Genomic DNA, 20919 nt, shown 5'->3' on the forward strand with positions numbered 1-20919 from the left:
ATCTTTTGACCCTCTGGACAAGCTGTCCAGCAACTCTTTTGATGTTTGAAACCTGTCTTTGGAGTGCTCCGGGCCTGCCAGATAACAGCTGTTGCGATGTCGATGTCTGCTGTGGATGCTCCTCATCTGAGCTATTGGAAGCAGCACCCTCTTCCCCCAATGGATGCCAATCTGGGTCATCCATCACCTCCTCTTCTATGTCATGTGCACCTTCCTCTGTGTCACCGTGTATGGTGGTATAGTGTGCAGGAAGGGGCACCTGAGTCTCATCAGGGTCAGAATCTGGCTCTGTACACTGCGAGGACAATGTAGTGCTCTGAGTGAATGTACCAGCAGAATCATCCATCAGCGGCTACGCATCAGTGCACTCCATGTCAGATTCATCTTGGCCTGGGTAATTCACCATTTGACTTGATAATCCAGGCATGGTATGTGAAAACAGCTCCATGGAGTAATCAGTAGTATGGCCTGCGTCATCCTTCAATCTTGGTTGGGGTGAAGGACACAAGGAAAGGTGTGGTTCATGAACATGAGCCTCCAATGACGACTCAGTGCTTTTACTTTTTACAACTGAAGAAGAGGAGGCGATAGAGCTGGAGGCTGAGTCAGCAATGTAAGACAAAACTTTTTCCTGATGCTCTGGCTTTAAAATCGGTTTGCCAACTCCTAGAAAACTAAGCCTTCGAGGCCTTATGTAGCCACACGATGACGCAGGCTCAACACCTCCTGCATTCGGTCCTATTTTGCTCTTGCCACTACCATCAGATCCACCACCAACACCATCATTACCAGCTGCCAACCCCTGCCCAATTCCACGGCCTCTTCCACCAGCCTTCCTCATTTTTGGTAGAAATGTAGACAAAATCCAACAAACTATATAGTAATGTAAAACAAGGTACAAGGTGTCTATAGGACAGGGGAGATTTTGAATTTCTGCAGACACTTGTGGACACTGGACACTTTTGGATTGTGTGAGGCCCACTGATATCTGAGCGCTATGTCACAGGCTCGATGGCACAGCTGTGACAAAAGTGACGAGAGGATAAGGGAGATTTTGAATTTCTGCAGACACTTGTGGACACTGGACACTTTTGGATTGTGTGAGGGCCACTGATATCTGAGCGCTATGTCACAGGCTCGATGGCACAGCTGTGACAAAAGTGACGAGAGGATAAGGGAGATTTTGAATTTCTGCAGACACTTGTGGACACTGGACACTTTTGGATTGTGTGAGGGCCACTGATATCTGAGCGCTATGTCACAGGCTCGATGGCACAGTTGTGACAAAAGTGACGAGAGGATAAGGGAGATTTTGAATTTCTGCACACACTTGTGGACACTGGACACTTTTGGATTGTGTGAGACCCAATGAATATCTGAGCGCTATGTGACAGGCTCGATGGCACAGCTGTGACCAAAGTGACTAGAGGATAAGGGAGATTTTGAATTTCTGCAGACACTTGTGGACACTGGACACTTTTGGATTGTGTGAGGCCCACTGATATCTGAGCGCTATGTCACAGGCTCGATGGCACAGCTGTGACCAAAGTGACTAGAGGATAAGGGAGATTTTGAATTTCTGCACACACTTGTGGACACTGGACACTTTTGGATTGTGTGAGGCCCAATGAATATCTGAGCGCTATGTGACAGGCTCGATGGCACAGCTGTGACCAAAGTGACTAGAGGATAAGGGAGATTTTGAATTTCTGCAGACACTTGTGGACACTGGACACTTTTGGATTGTGTGAGGGCCACTGATATCTGAGCGCTATGTCACAGGCTCGATGGCACAGCTGTGACAAAAGTGACGAGAGGATAAGGGAGATTTTGAATTTCTGCAGACACTTGTGGACACTGGACACTTTTGGATTGTGTGAGGCCCACTGATATCTGAGCGCTATGTCACAGGCTCGATGGCACAGCTGTGACAAAAGTGACTAGAGGATAAGGGAGATTGGATTGCTTTTAAAAAAGCAGTTTGCAGAGCAGTGGGTAAACAGCAATGCCAGCCTGTCAGGAAGCCTTAAAAGGCAGCCCAACAACCAACACCACTGATACACCACAATATAGCCTCCCCTTGCACTGCACACACAGTGACTGGTGTGTTGTGCAGGCCAAATCGCTAGCAGCAGAAGCAGTTTTTTTTTCTTCTCAACAGGACAAAAAAAAAAAATTGGGATTGTTTTTAAAAAAGCAGTTTGCGGAGCAGTGGGTAAACAGCAATGCAGGAATGTCAGGAAGCCTTAGAAGGCAGCCCAACAACCAACACCACTGATACACCACTATATAGCCTCCCCTTGCACTGCACACACAGTGACTGGTGTGTTGTACAGGCCAAATCGCTAGCAGCAGAAGCAGTTTTTTTTTCTTCTCAACAGGACAAAAAAAAAAAATTGGGATTGTTTTTAAAAAAGCAGTTTGTGGAGCAGTGGGTAAACAGCAATGCAGGAATGTCAGGAAGCCTTAGAAGGCAGCCCAACAACCAACACCACTGATACACCACTATATAGCCTCCCCTTGCACTGCACACACAGTGACTGGTGTGTTGTGCAGGCCAAATCGCTAGCAGCAGAAGCAGTTTTTTTGTCTTCTTCCCTGCCTAACGCTCTCCCTACAGAATCAGCAGCAACCTCTCCCTATACTGAGATCGGCAGAAGTAAGATGGCGGTCGGCGTGCACGCCCTTTTATACCCCCTGTGACGCCCACCAAAGCAAGCCAATCACTTGGATGCCCTTCTGAAAGATGGTGGTGACCCCTGCCTATGTCATCACGTTGCCCACAGTGTCCGTGGATCCTGATTGGCTGAAAAAGAGCGCAAAACAAACTTTTGAAACGAGACTTTGGCGCGTAAGTCGCCGACCTCGTGGCCGACCTCATCCTAGGATCGGGTTTCGTTTCATGAAACCCGACTTTGCCAAAAGTCGGCGACTTTTGAAATTTTTCGACCCGTTTCGCTCAACTCTATTCATTAGTAATTAGATGAGGGTTGATGTGTAAAATTTGGGAGGTGTAGGTGTTAATTTAAGGGGTTAATTCGTTGTAAAAAAATGTGTGGGCTCCCGCGGTAATTTGTCAAAGCGGGAGCCCACACATTTTTTTACAACGAACTAACCCCTTAAATTAACACCTACAACTCCCAAATTTTACACATCAACCCTCATCTAATTACTAATGAAAGACATACAGAAAAAAACATGAAATGAAATGGTTTACTGTATGTAAACCATGTGTTATTTCATGTCGGGTTGGGGAATGATTCAACAAAAGCCGGCAATTGAATTAGCGGCTATTCTGCTATGAAGAATTCTGTGAAATATAAATATATATGTTTGTCACAATGACATGTGGATATATATATGTATTCTATGTGTCTATATCTATTCTTTCGTTTCTTTATTAAACCTGTCAGTGTGAGTTTACTGTATAGCGCACTGAATTGCCGGCTTTTCTAAAGGACACCGGGTGCGTATTTCTCGCAAGTCACATGTGTGGTCCGTGTGTAATCCGTATTTTTTGCGCACCCATAGACTTGCTTTGGCGTATTACGGCCGTAGTACGCTGACAATCGCAGCATGCTGCGATTGGCACGGACCGTAGAATACGGATGAGAAATATACGGCTGATGGGAGCTGCCCCATAGAGAATCATTTGTCCGTGTGTAATGCGTGCTTTTAACGCCTCTCACTCGTCCGTATTCCTCTCTAGTGTGACCCCGGCCTTAGAGTTTAGTCATCAGTTTTTCCCGGGTGATAAAAAAAATGATGGCGGTTTATCAATTTTCTTTTATCAAACAGTCCGTGAAAAATGGACAGGATGTCGATGGCTTCCGAGTGCTGTCTGATTTTTTTCACTGACCCATAGACTTGGATTGGCAAGTTTCATCTGACAATGTTGGACATGTCTACCTCGTCTTGTGAACTACCCTATAGACTATCATAGGCATGAGCGCGGCCCGTAAAAACACTGAGATATACGAATGAGCTCTTGGTTTTGTGGTCCGAGGTACAAAATGAAGCATTGACATTTTTCCTTCTCCAGACAGAGTTAAGACATGTTAGTTTGCCTCTACTGAGCATCGAGATCGTTCAGGAAAAAAAAAAACCTCAACCACTTCCTCAGTGAACTTCCTCCCATGCACTTTTTCTAATGAAAATAATCTGTATCCATTTTCTGTGGGTTTTTTTTCGTATTATTTGCACTGAAAGGTGATTTTTTTTTTTTCCAATATACCGACGTTTTACACAGTGACTGATCAGTAACATTGCAGCACATGGATTCATATAAGAGCATTATAAAGCACCCTATGGGTGGATAAGTCAGGATTTTTTTCATTGGTATCTTGCTGTATTTTTTTCTATCTGTCTAGATTTGCCTAAAATTCTTGGGCTTGCAGTAAAAATGCTGTCAAGTCTACGGGTGTGGAAAAATAATCAGATCTTTTATGGATCATATAGCATCCGATTTTTATGGGTGCATTGCAATTCTTAACATAGGAAAATGTATTTGTAACTTTTATTAACTTTTCATGAATAATGGAGGCCATATGGATGACAATACAGATGAAAAAAACGTCATTTTTTTAATAGATATCAAACTTTTTTTTATACGCTCGTGTAATCTTAGTCTCACTTCCGCAGAATGAGTTAAGATATGTTCCCCATGGCACCTGACGTTCCCCATACTATAATAAGCTTCCTCTGTTTTTGCCAAAATCTTCAACAGAGGCTCCTGATAGAGATTTTAACAGAGCCTGCCTTATAACTCGAGCAAGGATCACAGCCCAATGCTCGGACTGGCTGTCAGCTCTCCCCACCCAACCATGACAGCTGCATAGAAGTACATGCTGACACACTTGGGTTGGAAGTGGAACAGCCGCTTGCCAGTCCAGCATTGCGTTGCGATCCTTGTCCGAGTTATACGGCCATCTGACTTTCCCCTTATACGATAATTTGTAATGAAGAAACAAATTATTTGGAGAGATAAAGAAGTGTCTGAACATGTGACAGGGGCCACAGATTACAGTGAAAGCAGGAAGCTACTGTAGATAAGTCAGATAAAAATACTGTAAAGCAAAAAGATGTAAAATTATTCTCACCACTTCTTTCCCCCACAGATCCATCAGTGGCACTCTGGCAATTCTCTCAGTCTTTGTTTATAAGCAACCGGCACAAAAAGTTTGCCAATCAGGTGCCGTAGTAGTCGCAAGCTTTACTATTGTCAGTGGTGAGAGTCATGGTCATATGCCGGACACTGACTGGGAAGACTGTCCATAAAAATAGATTTTTTTTTACAGTGTGGAGTATTTTACAAAATTTGTAGCTGTTTTAAGTTGTTTTAACCCCTTTGAGGAGGACCTGTTTCCTGCCCTAAATATGTAGTTTTTTACTTAGTCTAAATGCTGCTGTCCTACTGAATCTGGTGTTGTTGTTTGTTCAAAAGGGGCTCTTCAGAAACACGGTTCTCGGTATTGGTGGGGGTCCCAGCGTTCAGATACCCAGCTATCATTTGGATAGGGGATAACTTCCAGACTTCTGGACTTGAAACTACCCCTTAAAGACAATGAGCATGTTGAGGATTTGAAAATCAATAGCATGCTCTCAAATCATGTATGCATGGACCTCTCAAATATTACCTTCATTTCCACAAGACCCGCTCTATCTCCAACTGAAACCAGGAGGGTCTGCATGCAAGATAGGGGCTGTTTCGACCAAGTTATCCAGCAGCTGCTGGTCACATAATGGCATGAATGCAAAATAGGTCATCATCAATTCTAGCAGACACCATCTTCATTACGTGAAAAAACTGACCACAATGGTGTCACCACAATTAGATCAAATGTCTAATGTTCCTTTTTATAAACCATAGCACCTGCAATGTGTAACCGCGACCATTATTTGCGGAGCATATATTTGTAGGAGGACATACAGTTGTACTCAAAAGTTTCCATACCCTGGCAGAATTTATGCTTTATTGGCCTTTTTTCCGAAAATATAAATGATAACACCAAAACTTTTTCTCCATTTATTGTCAAACCTCTGTGTTTTCTCTTTTTAGATAATAATCACAACCCAAAACATCCAAATGACCCTGATAAAAAGTTTACATACCCTGGTGATTTTGGCCCGATAACATGCACAAAAGTTGACACAAATATGGTTGAATGGCTACTAAAGGTAACATCCTCACCTGTATCCTATTTGCTTATAATCAGTGTGTATGCATAAAAGCTTATGAGTTTCTGGGATCCAGACAGACTCTTGCATCTTTCATCCAGCCACTGACATTTCTGGATTATGAGTCATAGGGAAAGCAAAAGAATTGTCAACAGATCTACGGGAAAAGGTAGTTGAACTGTATAAAAAAAGGAAAGGGATACCGAAAAAGGTATCCAAGTAATTGATAATGCCAGTCAGCAGCATTCAAACTATGATTAACAAATGGAAAATCAGGGGCTCTGTAAAAACAAAATCACGGTCAGGTAGACAACAAAAATTTCGTCCACAACTGCCAGGAAAATTGTTCGGGATGCAAAGAAAAACTCACAAATAACATCAGCTGAAATACTGGACTCTCTGAAAACTAGCGGTGTGGCTGTTTCAAGATGCACAATAAGGAGGCACTTGAAGAAAAATGGGCTGCATGGTTGAGTCGCCAGAAGAAAGCCATTACTACGCAAATGCCACAAATTATCTCGCCTAGAATACGCAAACAGCACAGAGACAAGCCTCAAAACTTCTGAAACAAGGTAATTTGGAGTGATGAGACTAAAATTGAACTTTTTGACCACAAACATAAATGTTACATTTGGAGAGAGGTCAACAAGGCCTATGATGAAAGGAACACCATTCCTACTGTAAAGCACGGAGGTCAAGAAAGCAAAAATTCTGCCAGGATATGTAAACTTTTGAGCACAACTGTATAATATTACAATGCAGCAAAACTAAATTCCACTGTAAAAATAAAATATTTTACAATATTTTTGCATAGAAGTGAGAAGAATTCCATCAAAATATTTGTCCAACATTTTTCATCGCTTTGGTTTCCTGAGAGATCATTTTGCCATAAAAGTTTTGCATTTTTTGCTGATTTGGTGAACCTTGGTAGTAATACTATAAATTCCACAGGAAATCAAGTGGATAAGTTCATAATTTCATGTCACAAGGATTTATTCTTGGAATGCTTTTCTGCACCAGTGGGCAAAATGTGATAGTAGAAGCTTTTGGCAGCAGCTCACCCTTTTCAACTGCTGCCAATCACAAAAATGTAACATCAATGGTGCTTGGAAAAGACTGTGACATTTTGTTTGCTGTTGGCTTTACACCGATTGCTGTGGCCACATCTTCAGCCAATAATAGTCAATAATCAACCACGTGGCTTCCTGAAAAAAGTCAAACTGAGCCACCCGAAGATCTTTGCACTGCTGTTACTACGTTCTACGGTCAAACCCTACTGAACGGGCATTGGTGCCATCTCCTATCAAAAAGCCACCATTAAAGCACTGCAGTTCCTTTTTAGTTTTTTTCCTGCATTTGAATGGAGTGATGTGGCATAGCAGGCGGACACAGACAGCACAGTGCAGGTGAAAATCCCAAAGGATCACAATGGAATGGCATAAAGAGGTTAGACCCACTCGTAATATAATGGCACATGCCAAGATGGCAATAATTTTCTAAAAAATAGCCAATTCTCACATGCACCAAAACACCAGTGGTCCCTCAAATGGTCTCTACTTCTGTGCAGTGATGAGGCACTGCAATCATAGACCTCAGTGAGGATGCTAGTATGGCCGGCACTAGATTGTCCAGTAATAGGCTGGAGTGGCCAAGCATGTACTCGATGCTATCATGGCGCAAAAATCATTGTTTGTTTTTCTTTTCTTTTTCATTTTATCACTTTTCTTGCTTTTGACTAAATTTTCTCAAACTAGTATTTATAAGCCAAAACCCAGAGTTGATCCAAAATATTAAAGATGTACAAATCTTTGCACTACAGTTTTTTGTCCTTGTGTTTTACTTCTGGTCTTGGCTTAAAAATACCAATACTGACCAAAATACCCAAGTGTGAATATTGCCCCGAACCAATTTTGTAAACAGTCTGGACAATCCTTTTAAATGATATCATTTAAGGGGTTGTACCAAGTTTGGAAATTATCCCCTATCTGTAGGAAAAAGGAAAAAAATGTACTGATAACTGTGGGGGTAAATCCTGAGATCTGTCTGTTGGCCAGAAAAAACACCATAAGGGCTCACGCAGACGACCACATACATTGGCTGAGTGCTATTTTGACAGATAGCACTTGTCCCCATGTTTTTTTAAGGAGCTGTGCACATGTCCGATTTCTTCCTAGTCAGCCTGAGGAAAAAAATCACAACACGCACGGTTTGGCTCGGACAATTGGACGGCACTTGTCCATTCAACTCTATGGGTCCGTGGAAAAAATGAGAGCTCACACTCTGATCAATCTCTGATTAGAGTCTGATCAGACTGCGATTAGCATAATCAGATAGATTTTCTCGATTGAAGGAAAAACGATCGTGTGACCCTAGCCTTATAGTTATTCCTTGAAAGAATTATTAAAGGGGTGGTTCCAAGTTTGGAAGTTATCCTCTCCATTCAGACTGGGCTCTTCAAAGCCCCATTCTCCATATTGGTGGGTGCCCCAGCAGTTTGACCCCCAGCAATAAAGAAGTTATATCCTATATATAGGGGATAACTTCCAGACTTTGACCAACTCTTTTAATAGTTCTTGTCTGGCCATGGCGCCCACAGATGGACCATATTGTTTTGGATTAGATTTCCAATGTTCATTTTAACGTGGTTTTACTAGATTTAAGTCTGGGACGTATAAAAACTATCCAAAGAGTTAAAGCAGCCAGCCATTTGCTGCTCTCCTGCATCACATTGTGGTTTGTCCTCCCCAGATAAATCAATATATTATCTTGTAGAAACATGTAAATATTTGTTCAGCATACAAACTAGATGCATGCAAAATCAGAAATGTACACACATATGCCTTGAGCTCCATGCAAATTGTAGCTTTACCGACTCCTCTGCCTTAACCCCTGCAAGACCAACTTACTAAAGCACACAGACACCTTTTAGGGATGAATGATAATTATGTTGTAAGTATTTGCAGTTTTGCTTTTCCTAGAATGCAGATCCCCTCGTTAATCTGAGATCTAATGCCGACATGCGAGCAACAAAAACATCAACATGGCAAAAATGAAGACAAAAATTCTGTCTCTGGAGACTACTGTTTTCGCACAAATGTAAGTTGCCAACTTGCCAACAGCGGATAAACAGCAGAGCAGATCATAGCTGGGTCAATCAGGGGTCCGCTCTTTGGTCCGGTAAAGGCGGGCACCATGATGGAAACCCAACGGACACAATTACAATTACTGGGGTCCTTCAGACATTGTTGGTGACCATCTCGAGACATATCTGGTATTTCCACTATTTCCATTGTTCTGGAGGTAGCAGATTAATAGAAAAGAAGATGGCAGATGGGAACAAAGCCTAATTAAAGTGCAAAATAGCATACAAACAGCTGAAATAAACAAGGTAAATATTACTTATGCTTTTATCCCCGTCACTACAGAAGCTCTTCATAGAGAAACGATGGAAAATTTCCATTTTAGTCCAATTTTACAAAACGCGTCTGAATTTAGATAATGTATCCATCCCTCCATCTAGCCTAATTATTTACAAACCTTCATAGTCAAACAGGATGTTGAAATCTAAGTCATCTTCAGGGTTGTCTTTATGGTCACAACTGGCCAAAAGGTCAGTGACTCCGTCGACGTAGCTCATCTTTAAAATATCTTTACAGATCAGCACAAATCCTCAAGTCAAGGAGACCAGGGATCCAGAGATTCTCACTTCTACAAAAAAAACTATATCCAATGTGAAATTCCCTAGAAAAGTTTTAATCCTTGGCAAAACAAAGTCTTGATGTTCCTGGAGCTCATTTGGGAGGACCCCTAAAATATGTGGCACTGGTACAGGTAGTGATGCAAGAAGGATGGTCCTCGTCAAAGGTGTCCAAAAGTGATGGCTGGCTGGAGGACAATACGCGGTTTAGAGCGGCTCGGTGACAAGGGATCACAAGTGTGTGAAATTGGCAGAAGTACAGAAAGAGCTAATGCTGAACTTCCTGCTCAGACACCTGCTATGGAAGAGGCGTGTTCTGCAGCCTCAACTGGGGAAGCTAGCGTGTCAGCAGCCAGTGTCACTGTGACACGGCCCCTCCACACAGACCAGGAACAGCACAACTGCTAACTCCTTCACAATGCACACAGAGCAAACCATCATGAAAAAGAACAGAGGTACAGTGCCATCTGCAAAGAAACCATCCAAAGAAACGCTACGACACTATGCGGACAATCATTAACTAGCCACCCGAGATACTTCAGTTATTATCCAACAGTTTGCACAGTGCGTTGCACAAAAAAAATTAACATGACCTCACAACAGTCACTAGGCAAGTCATAGAACTGGACATTTATTAGGAAGAGCTGCAAGTCACAGAGGAGCGGAGTAAAAGAAGCAAATATAGGATTTGTGTTACAGGGCATTTATGCGATGAGACTATCCGAAATTGAAGGATGTCCATTTCAGAACACAGAAATTTATTGCACGACTTGCCTACTTTGGACACATCATACGAAGAGAGCAACCACTAGAGAAGGACATCATGGTCGGAAGAATAGAAGGAACAAGGTGAAGAGGAAGACCAGCAACCCAATGGCTTTATATTATCAAAATAATGGCAGAGAAGACCCTGGTGGGGCTATTTAGGTTTGCACAAGATCGATCTTCCTACAGTGCGTTCATCCATCAAATTGCCATGGCATGAGATCAAGCTGAAGGGTGTAAAAAACAAAACAAAACGTAACAGCTATGTTTCCAACTTTAGTATTTAGAGAACAGGGTGCAAAAGCTGTTGCAAGGCAGTAATTAAATGGAAAAAAAGGAGGTGGATTTGTCCACCGTCAGGAAAGTAAGTTAAAGGGAATCTGTCGCCCCATTTTCGGCCTATAAGCTGCAGCCACAGCCATCAGGGGCTTATCTGCAGCATTCTGTAATGCTGTAGATAAGCCCCTGATGAAACCTAAATGATAAGAAAAACACGTTAGATTATACTCTCCAGGGGGCGGGGGCGGTGGGTGTTGCGGTCCGGTCCGGCGCCTCTTCTCCCTCGGCTCCTGCACAGGTGTACTTTATCTGCCCTGTTGAGGGAAGAGTAAAGTACTGCAGTGAGCAGGCGCCGGGAAAGGTCAGAGAGGTCCCACGCCTGCGCACTGCAGTACTCTGCTCTGCCCTCAACAGGGCAGATAAAGTATGCCTGTGCAGGAGCCGAGGGAGAAGCAAGGAGGAGGACGTCATCTCTAGAAGATGGGAGGCACCAGACCGAACTGCGTCACCCATCGGACCGGACCGAACGTCGGGGTGAATATAATCTAACCCTTTTTTTCTTATCTTTCAAGTTACATCGGGGGCTTATCTACAGCATTACAGAAAGCTGTAGATAAGCCCCTGATGGAGGTGCCGGCAGCTGATAGGGCTAAAAATAGGTGACAGATTCCCTTTAAAATTGAAGGAAGAGAGGAGGCGCTGGATCAAGGCCAGTAATGTCCATCGGACGAGAACAGGCCATCTGTGGGTAGAATGAAAGGTCCTTTTTTTTTTTTTTTTTTAAACCTGCAGAGTGTATTGGGCTCCTTTTTACAGCATTCTAGGATGCTGTAAAAGAGGCCTCAATGATGGTGGCTGCTTTATAATGGGAATACCTGTTGAAAGGTTCCCTTTACATGGCATGTGACTTCAGTCAGGAGCTAAAATACATTTTGGTTGTAAATTATGATAAATTTGTCAGCCACACTCATCCATGTGTAGGAGGGTGGACTGACCTATGGACCTGTCTGATGTGGAAAGAACATGTAAAAGATGATGTGCACTATGCTTTATTGTATATGTATGGGATAATAGCTGGAGTAGTACAGGACAACATAGTACCGGGTTTTGGCCACAAGATGGAGACAGAGTAGTGAGAAAAGGACTCAATAACAGCTTTAGGCTAGGGAAACCGCAGTCGTGGTGGGCGGAGTCACGGGACTGGGAAGGGGATTTCCAGAGGGAAGAGATAAAAAGAAGGAGAATCCCAGGGGCATGGCAGACACCCAGGAGGAGATAGAAGAGAGAAGAGCTCAGGAGAGGACGGAGGAGGGACGAGCTCAGGAAAGACAGAAGAGAGAGACGGAGACTCGGAGAGGGGGGTGGCCGTGAGAGGACAGCTGCAGGTCAGGAAGGAACTAACTAACGGACGCCTGGGGTAGCGGAGTGCTGGACACTGAAGGAGCAGTAAGTGTTGCAGCAGGCAGACTCAGTCGGGGGAAGCACTGTGGCCGTGGGCCTGACGGCAGCCACGGGGAAAGAACCCGGGGGTTATCACCGACAGGAGTAGGAGGAGGTGACAGGTACCCGGGCCTAGGAGCAGAAGCTGTCGTGTTTGTGGTGGATGTCAAGAGGACACCCAATAAAATTGGACCTGGTTGAATGAGCTTCTGTGTCTGTCGTCAGTGCGTCTCGCAGCCGAAAGGGACCACCCCCAGTCGGCACACGTACTACACATACACACTTTTCAAAAAGTTCGCTAAACTGGCCAGGACTGATGTAAAACCACAAAAAGTCACAAAACTTTTCCCAACTTCAAGTTGTGCAAAAAAAAACTGAGAGATTTCAAACTATTTTATTCCAGAATTTTGCTGAAAACTGTTTAATGGATCACAACCGTCACATACATTGTTGATGAATATATGGGAGCATTTATATAATTCTCCCCCACTTGTCTTTATCTGCTCACATACTGGGATGGGAATATTTTTCACAAGTCATTTGTAAAACTGAAATACCTGCTCGGGTCACGCGCCGGCCAACATTATGTCACGTTATCTCCTGTAGTCAGTCACCCTAAGCATTACTATGATTTTATAAAGCAAAATTAAGATTAACCACAAAAAATCTATTTATCATAATGACCCGTAGACGAATGATCTACAAAGTATCCATGATGCAGGACAACTAGAAGTCCGGTTATCTTCCTAATTGCATATTTGATGATAATGGGACAAGACAGGATCTGGCTCAGGTTTCAGAGAAATAATTTCTTTTCCTGAGTAATGAGGATCTAGTTTCAATGGATTGAAAAGTTCATTTTAAGAATGACATGGTCTGCTACTGATTCAACACAGGGAATGTTAACCCAGAGTTTATTTCTCGCATATTTCAACGCATATTCTGCATCTAATCCCTTAAAGAATTTGCATGCAAACAATTTCTCATTGATTTCTGCAAGAAAACTGCATGAATATGTTTTTTCTACTCATATGTGACATCGGTGTAGCGAAAATTGGCGACATCTCAGTGATGTGAAAACCACATTGGCTAGCCGTAAACAGATTAGTCCCATTTTTGCATGCTATTTTTGGGGCATAAACTGTGTTTATGTTAACCTAAAGGTGTGTTCACATAGAGCTTTTTTGCATGGAAAAAGTGTCTCCTCTGCGATAGAATGCACGAAAAATGCTGCTTCCCAGGCAAACCTCAATGTTTTCTTTTACAAAATGCTACAATCTTTTTATCAGTGTAGTGTCAAAAACCACTTCTTTAACCCATATATCATTGATTTGAAATGTTTTCCAGGAAAATCTCACCCAAAACACTATTAATGGAGATAATACCAAAAACCAAATTGAGCAAATACATTTATATTTACTCTGCACGTACATACGCTAAGGGTGATTTTGCACACAGCATTCAAGGAATTCTATCAGTAGGATCAACCCTCCTAAGCCGTTGGATAAAATGATACCTTGATATCTGTGATCTGATGTCTTAGTCCAGAGAAACCCATATTTTTCTTTATATGTAAATGAGCTGTTAAGATCTATGGGCCGGACATAGATCTTCCTGAGAATCTGCCTCCGGAGATTATTATAAACGAAAGGAGATGTTACCAATGTGAGACATGTAATAATTGACGGTCTGCTCTCCGCTTTACATGTCTCACACTGGTAACATCTCCTTTCATTTACAATAAGCTATGGAGACAGATTCTCGCTGAGATCTATATCCAGCCCATAGATCTTAACAGCTTATAAAAAAAAGACTGATTGCAGATATTAAGGTATCATTTTATTCATCATTCTATGATCTCTATACCCATATAGACATTGCTGCACAAATTTTTTTTTCTTTTGTTCGTTTGCTTCCTGAGACCAAAGTCTAAATAGTCTATATTAAAAAGTTCTAACACTTTGCTGCTGCAAATTTTCTGCAAGTCCTTTGTCCAGCCGAATTCTTTGCAAAAAAGATGCAAATCCATCCAAGCTCTTGCTCCTGACAGCTGTCTTTCCCTGTCCCCTTCCTTAAGGGTGAAGGCATAGTCAGATGGCCATATAAATCAGACCGAGATTGAGGCGCAGTGCTCAGACTGGCTGGCGGCTCTCCCTACCCGAGCGTAAGAACTTCATGTATTTCTATGCAGCTGTCACACTCGGGTTGGGAGAGCTTCTAGCCAGGCTGTGCATTGCAGACCGATCTCGGTCCGATTTGTATGGCCGTCTGACTGCGTCCTTAAGGTAGGTTCACATGAAAGTATAAAACATTTGATCAGAATTTCATCCAGAAAAGTGGAGGTATTTTTTTCTCAATTGTCATTCGTTCACAGTCTGTTTTTACTGCAGCTATTAATCATTTACACGGCCATTTACAGTTTCTTTTGTTACAGAATTGCAATGTATCCATAAAAATCGGATGCTATACTGCGTCTCTGAATGGGATCAGATTATTTTCTCGTACCCATAGACATGAATCGATGAGTATCATGCAATTTTTTGCAGGAAAATTGTGCATACCATGATTTTTTTCATATGCAGGTTCAGTCAGTAAGAAAAATCATTCATCTGCATTGCCCCATTTAAAGGGAATCGGTCACCCCTTTTTTGAGATATCATATAATGATATCATTCAATTGTGTGTCACATAAGGATTCTCTTAGTACTTTTGCTTCCCCCTGACCCCGCACCTTTCATGCATAAATACCTTTTTTATATCGGTTCAGATGTATGTAAGCTGCCACGGTCCGGTCCGCTGGGCGGGGCTTATTCAACTGCTCCCCCCTCACTGTCTTGCTCTACACAAGAAGAAATGCGTAGAGCAAGACAGGGAGGGGGGAGCAGGTGAATAAGCCCCGCCCAGCGGACCGGACAGCGGCAGTTTACATACATCTGAACCGATATAAAAAAGGTATTTATGCATGAAAGGTGCGGGGTCAGGGGGAAGCAAAAGTACTAAGAGAATCCTTATGTGACACACAATTGAATATCATTATGATATCTCAAAAAAGGGGTGACAGATTCCCTTTAATAACATTGGACCGAATGAAGTCCGATTTTTTACATACCACACTTAGCCTGAAAATCTGGTCGTGTGCACGAGCCCTTAGGGACAGCAGGAGGGAGGTGGAGGGGTTTACTGACTGAGGAGTGAGGGGGGAAAAGTATCTAAAGCTTTACCGAAAGCAGAGAAAACAGACTATGGACCAGGAGGAAAGAACATATAGAGGAAATATGTGTTGTTCTAGAGCTGTGCAAGGAAGTAAATGCAACAGAACTCTGGATACACACAAAGCTTAACATTCAGCCTATAGTACTGAGAGGGACACTCCCAGAAGAGGGAAAAAATGAGACTTGGATCAGACTGTAAACTGTATGGGATCTGAATGAAGAAATGAAGATTGTAGACTGAAACTTAGGCCGGGGTCACATTTGCGAGAAACTCGCACGAGTCTCACGTCTCAATACCCGGCACAGCCACCGGCACTTGGGACCGGAGTGAGCGGCTGCAGGTATTTCTATGCAGCTGAGCGCTCCGGTCCGAGTACCGGCGACAGTGCCGGTTATTGAGACGCGAGACTCGTGCGAGTTTCTCGCAAGTGTGACCCTGGCCTTAGTGCAATTTTATGAATTAATTTTATGAAGTAATGGTAACAGTTCAAAAGAATCTGTCACCACATGTGACCTCTGTGAGCTATTAATATGGGCATACAGGTTATAGAATGCTGAAAAGAGTGATCCCTGTGTATCTCATCAGCTGTGCTGTTGCTGAGAAATCATCTTTTATGACTTTATATGAATGTCCTCTTCTAAACTCTCTTGAGGATGCTGCCTGGTAGATAACTCTGCCTCTAGAGCTTGTTTTAAATAGAAGGGGGAGTTACCAGTGTGATGTGTAATGGTTACCAGTGTGATGTGTAGACAGGTTTGCAATATTGTTCCAATACAGCAGAGCTCAGAGAAACAAAAATGTGTTTTTTAGGAGACAAATTTAATTTCTCCTGTTCTGTGTATTAGTTACTTGTCTCACACTGCTAACTCCCCCTTTCATGAAAAACAAGCTTTGGAGGCAGAGTTATCTTCCAGACAACATCCTGCCCAGTGCCTGGAAGGGGTCATTTATCTAAAGTGATAAAAGATGATTTCTCAACAACAACGCATCTGATATGAGACAGACAGGGAGTACTGTTTTCAGCAGTCTATAACCTGTGTGCCCATATTAATAGTTTAGATAGGTCAATTGTGGTGACAGATTCCCTTTAACATGTAAAAATCATTTTTATAAGTCAAAAGTGCCCATTGCCTTTATAGCCCCACTGCAGTTTTAGATCCATTTTTTAGCCAAAAGTAATGGTAAATATAAAGGAAGGCCTTATTTATTCTTCTTGCTGGATCCAGTTCTCATTTTGGTCCTGCAATTAAGACCTGGGGTGTTTTTCCAAAACTTCATGACTTCATGTGTGAAACTACCTTAACACCAGGGTGAGGCCCCAAACTTTTGGCTATATCTGTAAAAATACTTTTTTTTCCCTTTTTAATATTCAACCTGGCTCGAGACCTACAAAAATCATAGACCTTATAAAAAAAAAATCATGTATTTCCAATAACTTCAGGAAAATACATTTCATACGTAGGTCCGAATGGCAACATGGATAGATCAAGTTGCTAATGAATTCACCCGTAATATTTATACCTGCCTCATACCCTAAATTAAGCAAAATGGCTCTTTTGGTGCCTGCTGCAGTGATGACTGTGGTAATGGTTTCTATGAGGGCTTTAAACCCCTCCAAAAACAGCACCAGCCTGGTATTTAAAATGCTTCTTTCATCTTCCATGTTTGGTTTAGCATTGAATAAGCTCAGTGTTTCACCCCAAACCCACAACATGGGCTGGAAAAGTAGTGTAGCCGTCAGTGAAAAACGCAAGCTCTATTTTAGCTGGGCACAATAATTCATTTCATTGGACGCAAAGGAAAATGAAATCTTGAGAATGAAATGACTCACTCATAGGTTCTTGGCAATGGACAGAGAATTCCATAGCAGTTGTCTAATCTGCTGATAACTACCAATTGGTTCATCGCATATACATCATATATCTGGGAAATCTGCTGAATTGGGCATTGTATAATTATGTAAGGGGGAGGCGTTAGAGAATGTGCTAAGTCTGCCCTTCTGAAAGTGACCTCAGCAGAGTTCCCCACCGGATGACCACAGCGGCACAAAGCATTGACGTAACCCAACCGGCTCTGTAAATATTTGCTCGTAGTGAACTGTTAGAACAATTCCTGATATAATCGTGTTGTAGTGTGTGTATAGGTGCACTTTCTTTACATCTCCTACATTCCCAACTAGGATAACACACATATTTCACGTCCATATTCCTTTCCCTAAAGCAGTTAGTACCTCAGTAGCCAATCAAGATCTGATGACATTTTTGGCCACAGTAATGTTCTTCTCGAGACCACAGCTTAGCTACATTATCAGTTTGAGTCTAAAGGATTTGGATTGGACGGCCATCCATCTGATGTGTATTGGGGCCTTTCAGCCCCCCGCCCCTTACACATTAGACTAATGTCGGCCGATATTGACGGGTTTGGCTGACGCCTGATGGTATAATGTGTTTTGGTGGTGCCGGCCAACTGATGCTCAGAGGAAATGGCGATCAGGCATGTCTGTTTTCAGACTGCTGATCTTTGTTCTCCCGGAGATAAGCCGCTGCCAGAGATGTCTGTCGGCAGCTTTCTCATTGAGAACACAGGACCATTCAGCCAAACAAGCGCTCCTGTGTATGAGATGAGAAGCATCATTCAGCAGACAGCTATAGGGCTCGTACTTGTGTTATCTGTGGTTTTCACAGAGAGAACTTTTACGTATGATATTCTATGGGGCTGTGCACATGTCTTATTTTTTTTCTTTGACTAAATGATTCGTGGAAAAAATCAGAGACATGTTCGGTTTTGATATGAGGGTTGGATCAAAATTGGCAATGCAAGTCTATGGGTCTGTGAAAAAAAATCAGACCGTACTTGGATGACATCACAGTGCGACCCGATTTTAAAAAAATGGCTTTTTTTCTCTCCACGGCTGAGGAAAACTAATATCACTCTGGTCAAAGTCTTATCAGAATAATTGGACTGTTTTTTCTCAGATGTGCATGTGAACTTACCCATATAGTACTGCATATATGGGGGGATTTAGACTCCAACTCTTAAGCCAGGTTCACACAATCAGTATCTGGTCAGTATTTTACCTCAGTATCTGTAAGCCAAAACCAGGAGTGGGTGAAAAATACAGAAGTGGTGATGTGTTTCTATTATTCTTTTCCTCTGATTGTTCCTCTCCTGGTTTTGTCTTACAAATACTGAGGTAAAAAACTGACCAAATATTGAACGTGTGGATGTGGCCTTTGAGTCTCTTGAAGAAATTTCAGCAGATCCTTTTTTTCAGCAGGGAAGTTAAGCCACCTCCAGAAGAGTCTGACAGCAGCTTTATCCTTCCCTCCATTGAAAACAGGAACGCCCAGCTGAGCAGAGGGCTCATGTGTATGGGGGATTTGGGAGAGATAGCCGTCTACCAAACAGTTTCCAAAAGTTATCTCATGTATATGGCCAGCATAAGGTAGCCTGAAATCCTCCTCCTGTCACATAAATGTGTTGTCTTTTTCTTCCCCATGCTTTGCACAGCATTTCTGCTTTTTTCACATTAGCTGTTATGTAAGCACAGGCTCAGCAGTATGTCAATAAATGTAGAGGTTATTTACATAGTAGCTAGAATCTAAAAAAGCAAGTGAGAAAAAGATTATACTAAAGGTCTCGAATTAGAGAAAAGTTGCCCGAACCTGGCGATGTCAACAGGACCAGGCTTCTTCTCACTTGTCCCAGATAATGGGAGAAAGAGGGAACTGGGAATATAGATTTCAATAAATTTGTTCATAAAGACAATAAGCAGCTGCCAGAGATGTCTGGCAGCAGTTTACTCCCCATTCCTACTGCCCACTGGGAACACATGAACGCTGGGCCGAACCAAACATTCAGGTGTATTGAGGGCCCAGGCGGAATCCCTGCCATTTAAAGAGTGTTCAACTATTGAAGGTGCATGGCCAACATTATTAAGGACAAAGCACCCTGAAGACCCTGAGTGCCACCATATGGAATCATGACTTTTAAGGGAAGAGTCAGATGGCCGTAGAACTCGGCGAAGGACTGCAACTCAATGCTCAGACTGGCCGTCCACTCTCCCAACCCAAGCATAACAGCTGCATAGAAATACATGATGTCACACTTGGGTTGGAAGAACCGGCAGCCAGTCCGAGCATTGCGTTACGATCCTTGTCCAAGTTTTACAGCCGTCTAACTCTTCCCTAAGTGGAGCTGCTCACCTTATCGATGTGTGCTTAAAACAGGGATCACTTGCAAAGTTTGGACCAACTGATGCTCCTCTATGTGCCGGTTATGCACAATGGAAACTGTAGTAAGTGCAAAAGAGCGTAGAAGATAAAGAAGGAACCACCGGGCGCTGCTGGAAAATATGTGGCTCATAGGAAGAATAAGTGCATTCATAAATCATAAGGTAAGGACATATATATGTGTCTGTCCCCTATTATTTTTAAGGCCTCATGAAAATACTTTAGTGCTGAAACGCGTAGCTTCAATAAAGTGACCATACCTATAATCTGTCATCTTTTCCAGCAGAGCCGGGTGGTTCCATGTTTTTTCTGCCACAGTCTACTGGATATATCAATATGACTTTGTACAACACAGGTCCCATTTCCTCAACACCGGCACTGTTTCTGCCAGTCTTGATGAAAGGGGTGTGGTGGAATCAGAGGTGCCCGATTCATTAAGAGGTGTCGTCCGTGTCCCTCGCCACAAATTTTACTCCAGTCTCAGATCTCACATTGTGACTTTTCAAATTGTTTTACATCATAAAAACTTTTCATGAATCAGGATCACGATGGGAGAGGGGATATGTGTGAATACACTAGCAGAAAGTACACAATAAAATGATGAAAAATATATTTAATAATGTTTATACACTTGTCATTTAACTTATGATCACATGGGTAATAGTATATGAGAATATGTAATTGTGCATATCAACTTCCCCACTTTGTGTCTCATCCGGGACTCGGTAGTTGATCACTCTGGGGCTAAGTATCTGACAGCACAGCTGCCATATAGGAAGCCTTCATACAAACATTTTGAGTTCTTAGAGGACGTGGAAACATGTACAACTATTCACAAAAGGCTTGTGACTCTCTTATGCGTGACATCTGAAAAAGAACCATTGTTTTTATCCTTGTTTCATAAATCAATAGTGAAAATAGGCAACTTTTTTAATATATATTATCAGATACATTTGCTTCTTTCTCCTCCTGGACTGATCACTTACTCTCATGTTAAGGGTAAAATCTGTGTTCAGTGGAGACAGATTTTCCCATTACTGTAATAGGAGATGATAGTTGGTGCTTGTAAAATTCTATGTAGGGGAGGAGCTAGAAAAATGCAGACATAAAAGTGCA

The 20919-nt window shown here is 42.4% G+C and overlaps 1 protein-coding gene across 4 annotated transcripts in view; it reads right to left on the minus strand.

The window, feature by feature from the left end:
• Window positions 1-20919, minus strand: part of NFATC2 (nuclear factor of activated T cells 2) — a 168007-nt gene that overhangs the window by 127734 nt on the left and 19354 nt on the right. For 2 of the 4 annotated variants that reach the window (XM_073580612.1, XM_073580613.1), the window contains exon 1: window positions 9715-10127. The exons of the other annotated variants lie outside the window; for them this stretch is intronic. In XM_073580612.1, coding sequence (XP_073436713.1) covers window positions 9715-9814 — 100 coding nt within the window. In that variant the 5' untranslated portion in view covers window positions 9815-10127. Of the gene's footprint in view, window positions 1-9714; window positions 10128-20919 lie in introns of those variants that run through there. 4 annotated transcript variants of the gene reach the window in all.

Source organism: Dendrobates tinctorius, unplaced genomic scaffold (assembly GCF_039654945.1).
Source record: "Dendrobates tinctorius isolate UK_male_01 unplaced genomic scaffold, ASM3965494v1 ptg000065l, whole genome shotgun sequence".
NCBI lineage: Eukaryota > Metazoa > Chordata > Amphibia > Anura > Dendrobatidae > Dendrobates > Dendrobates tinctorius.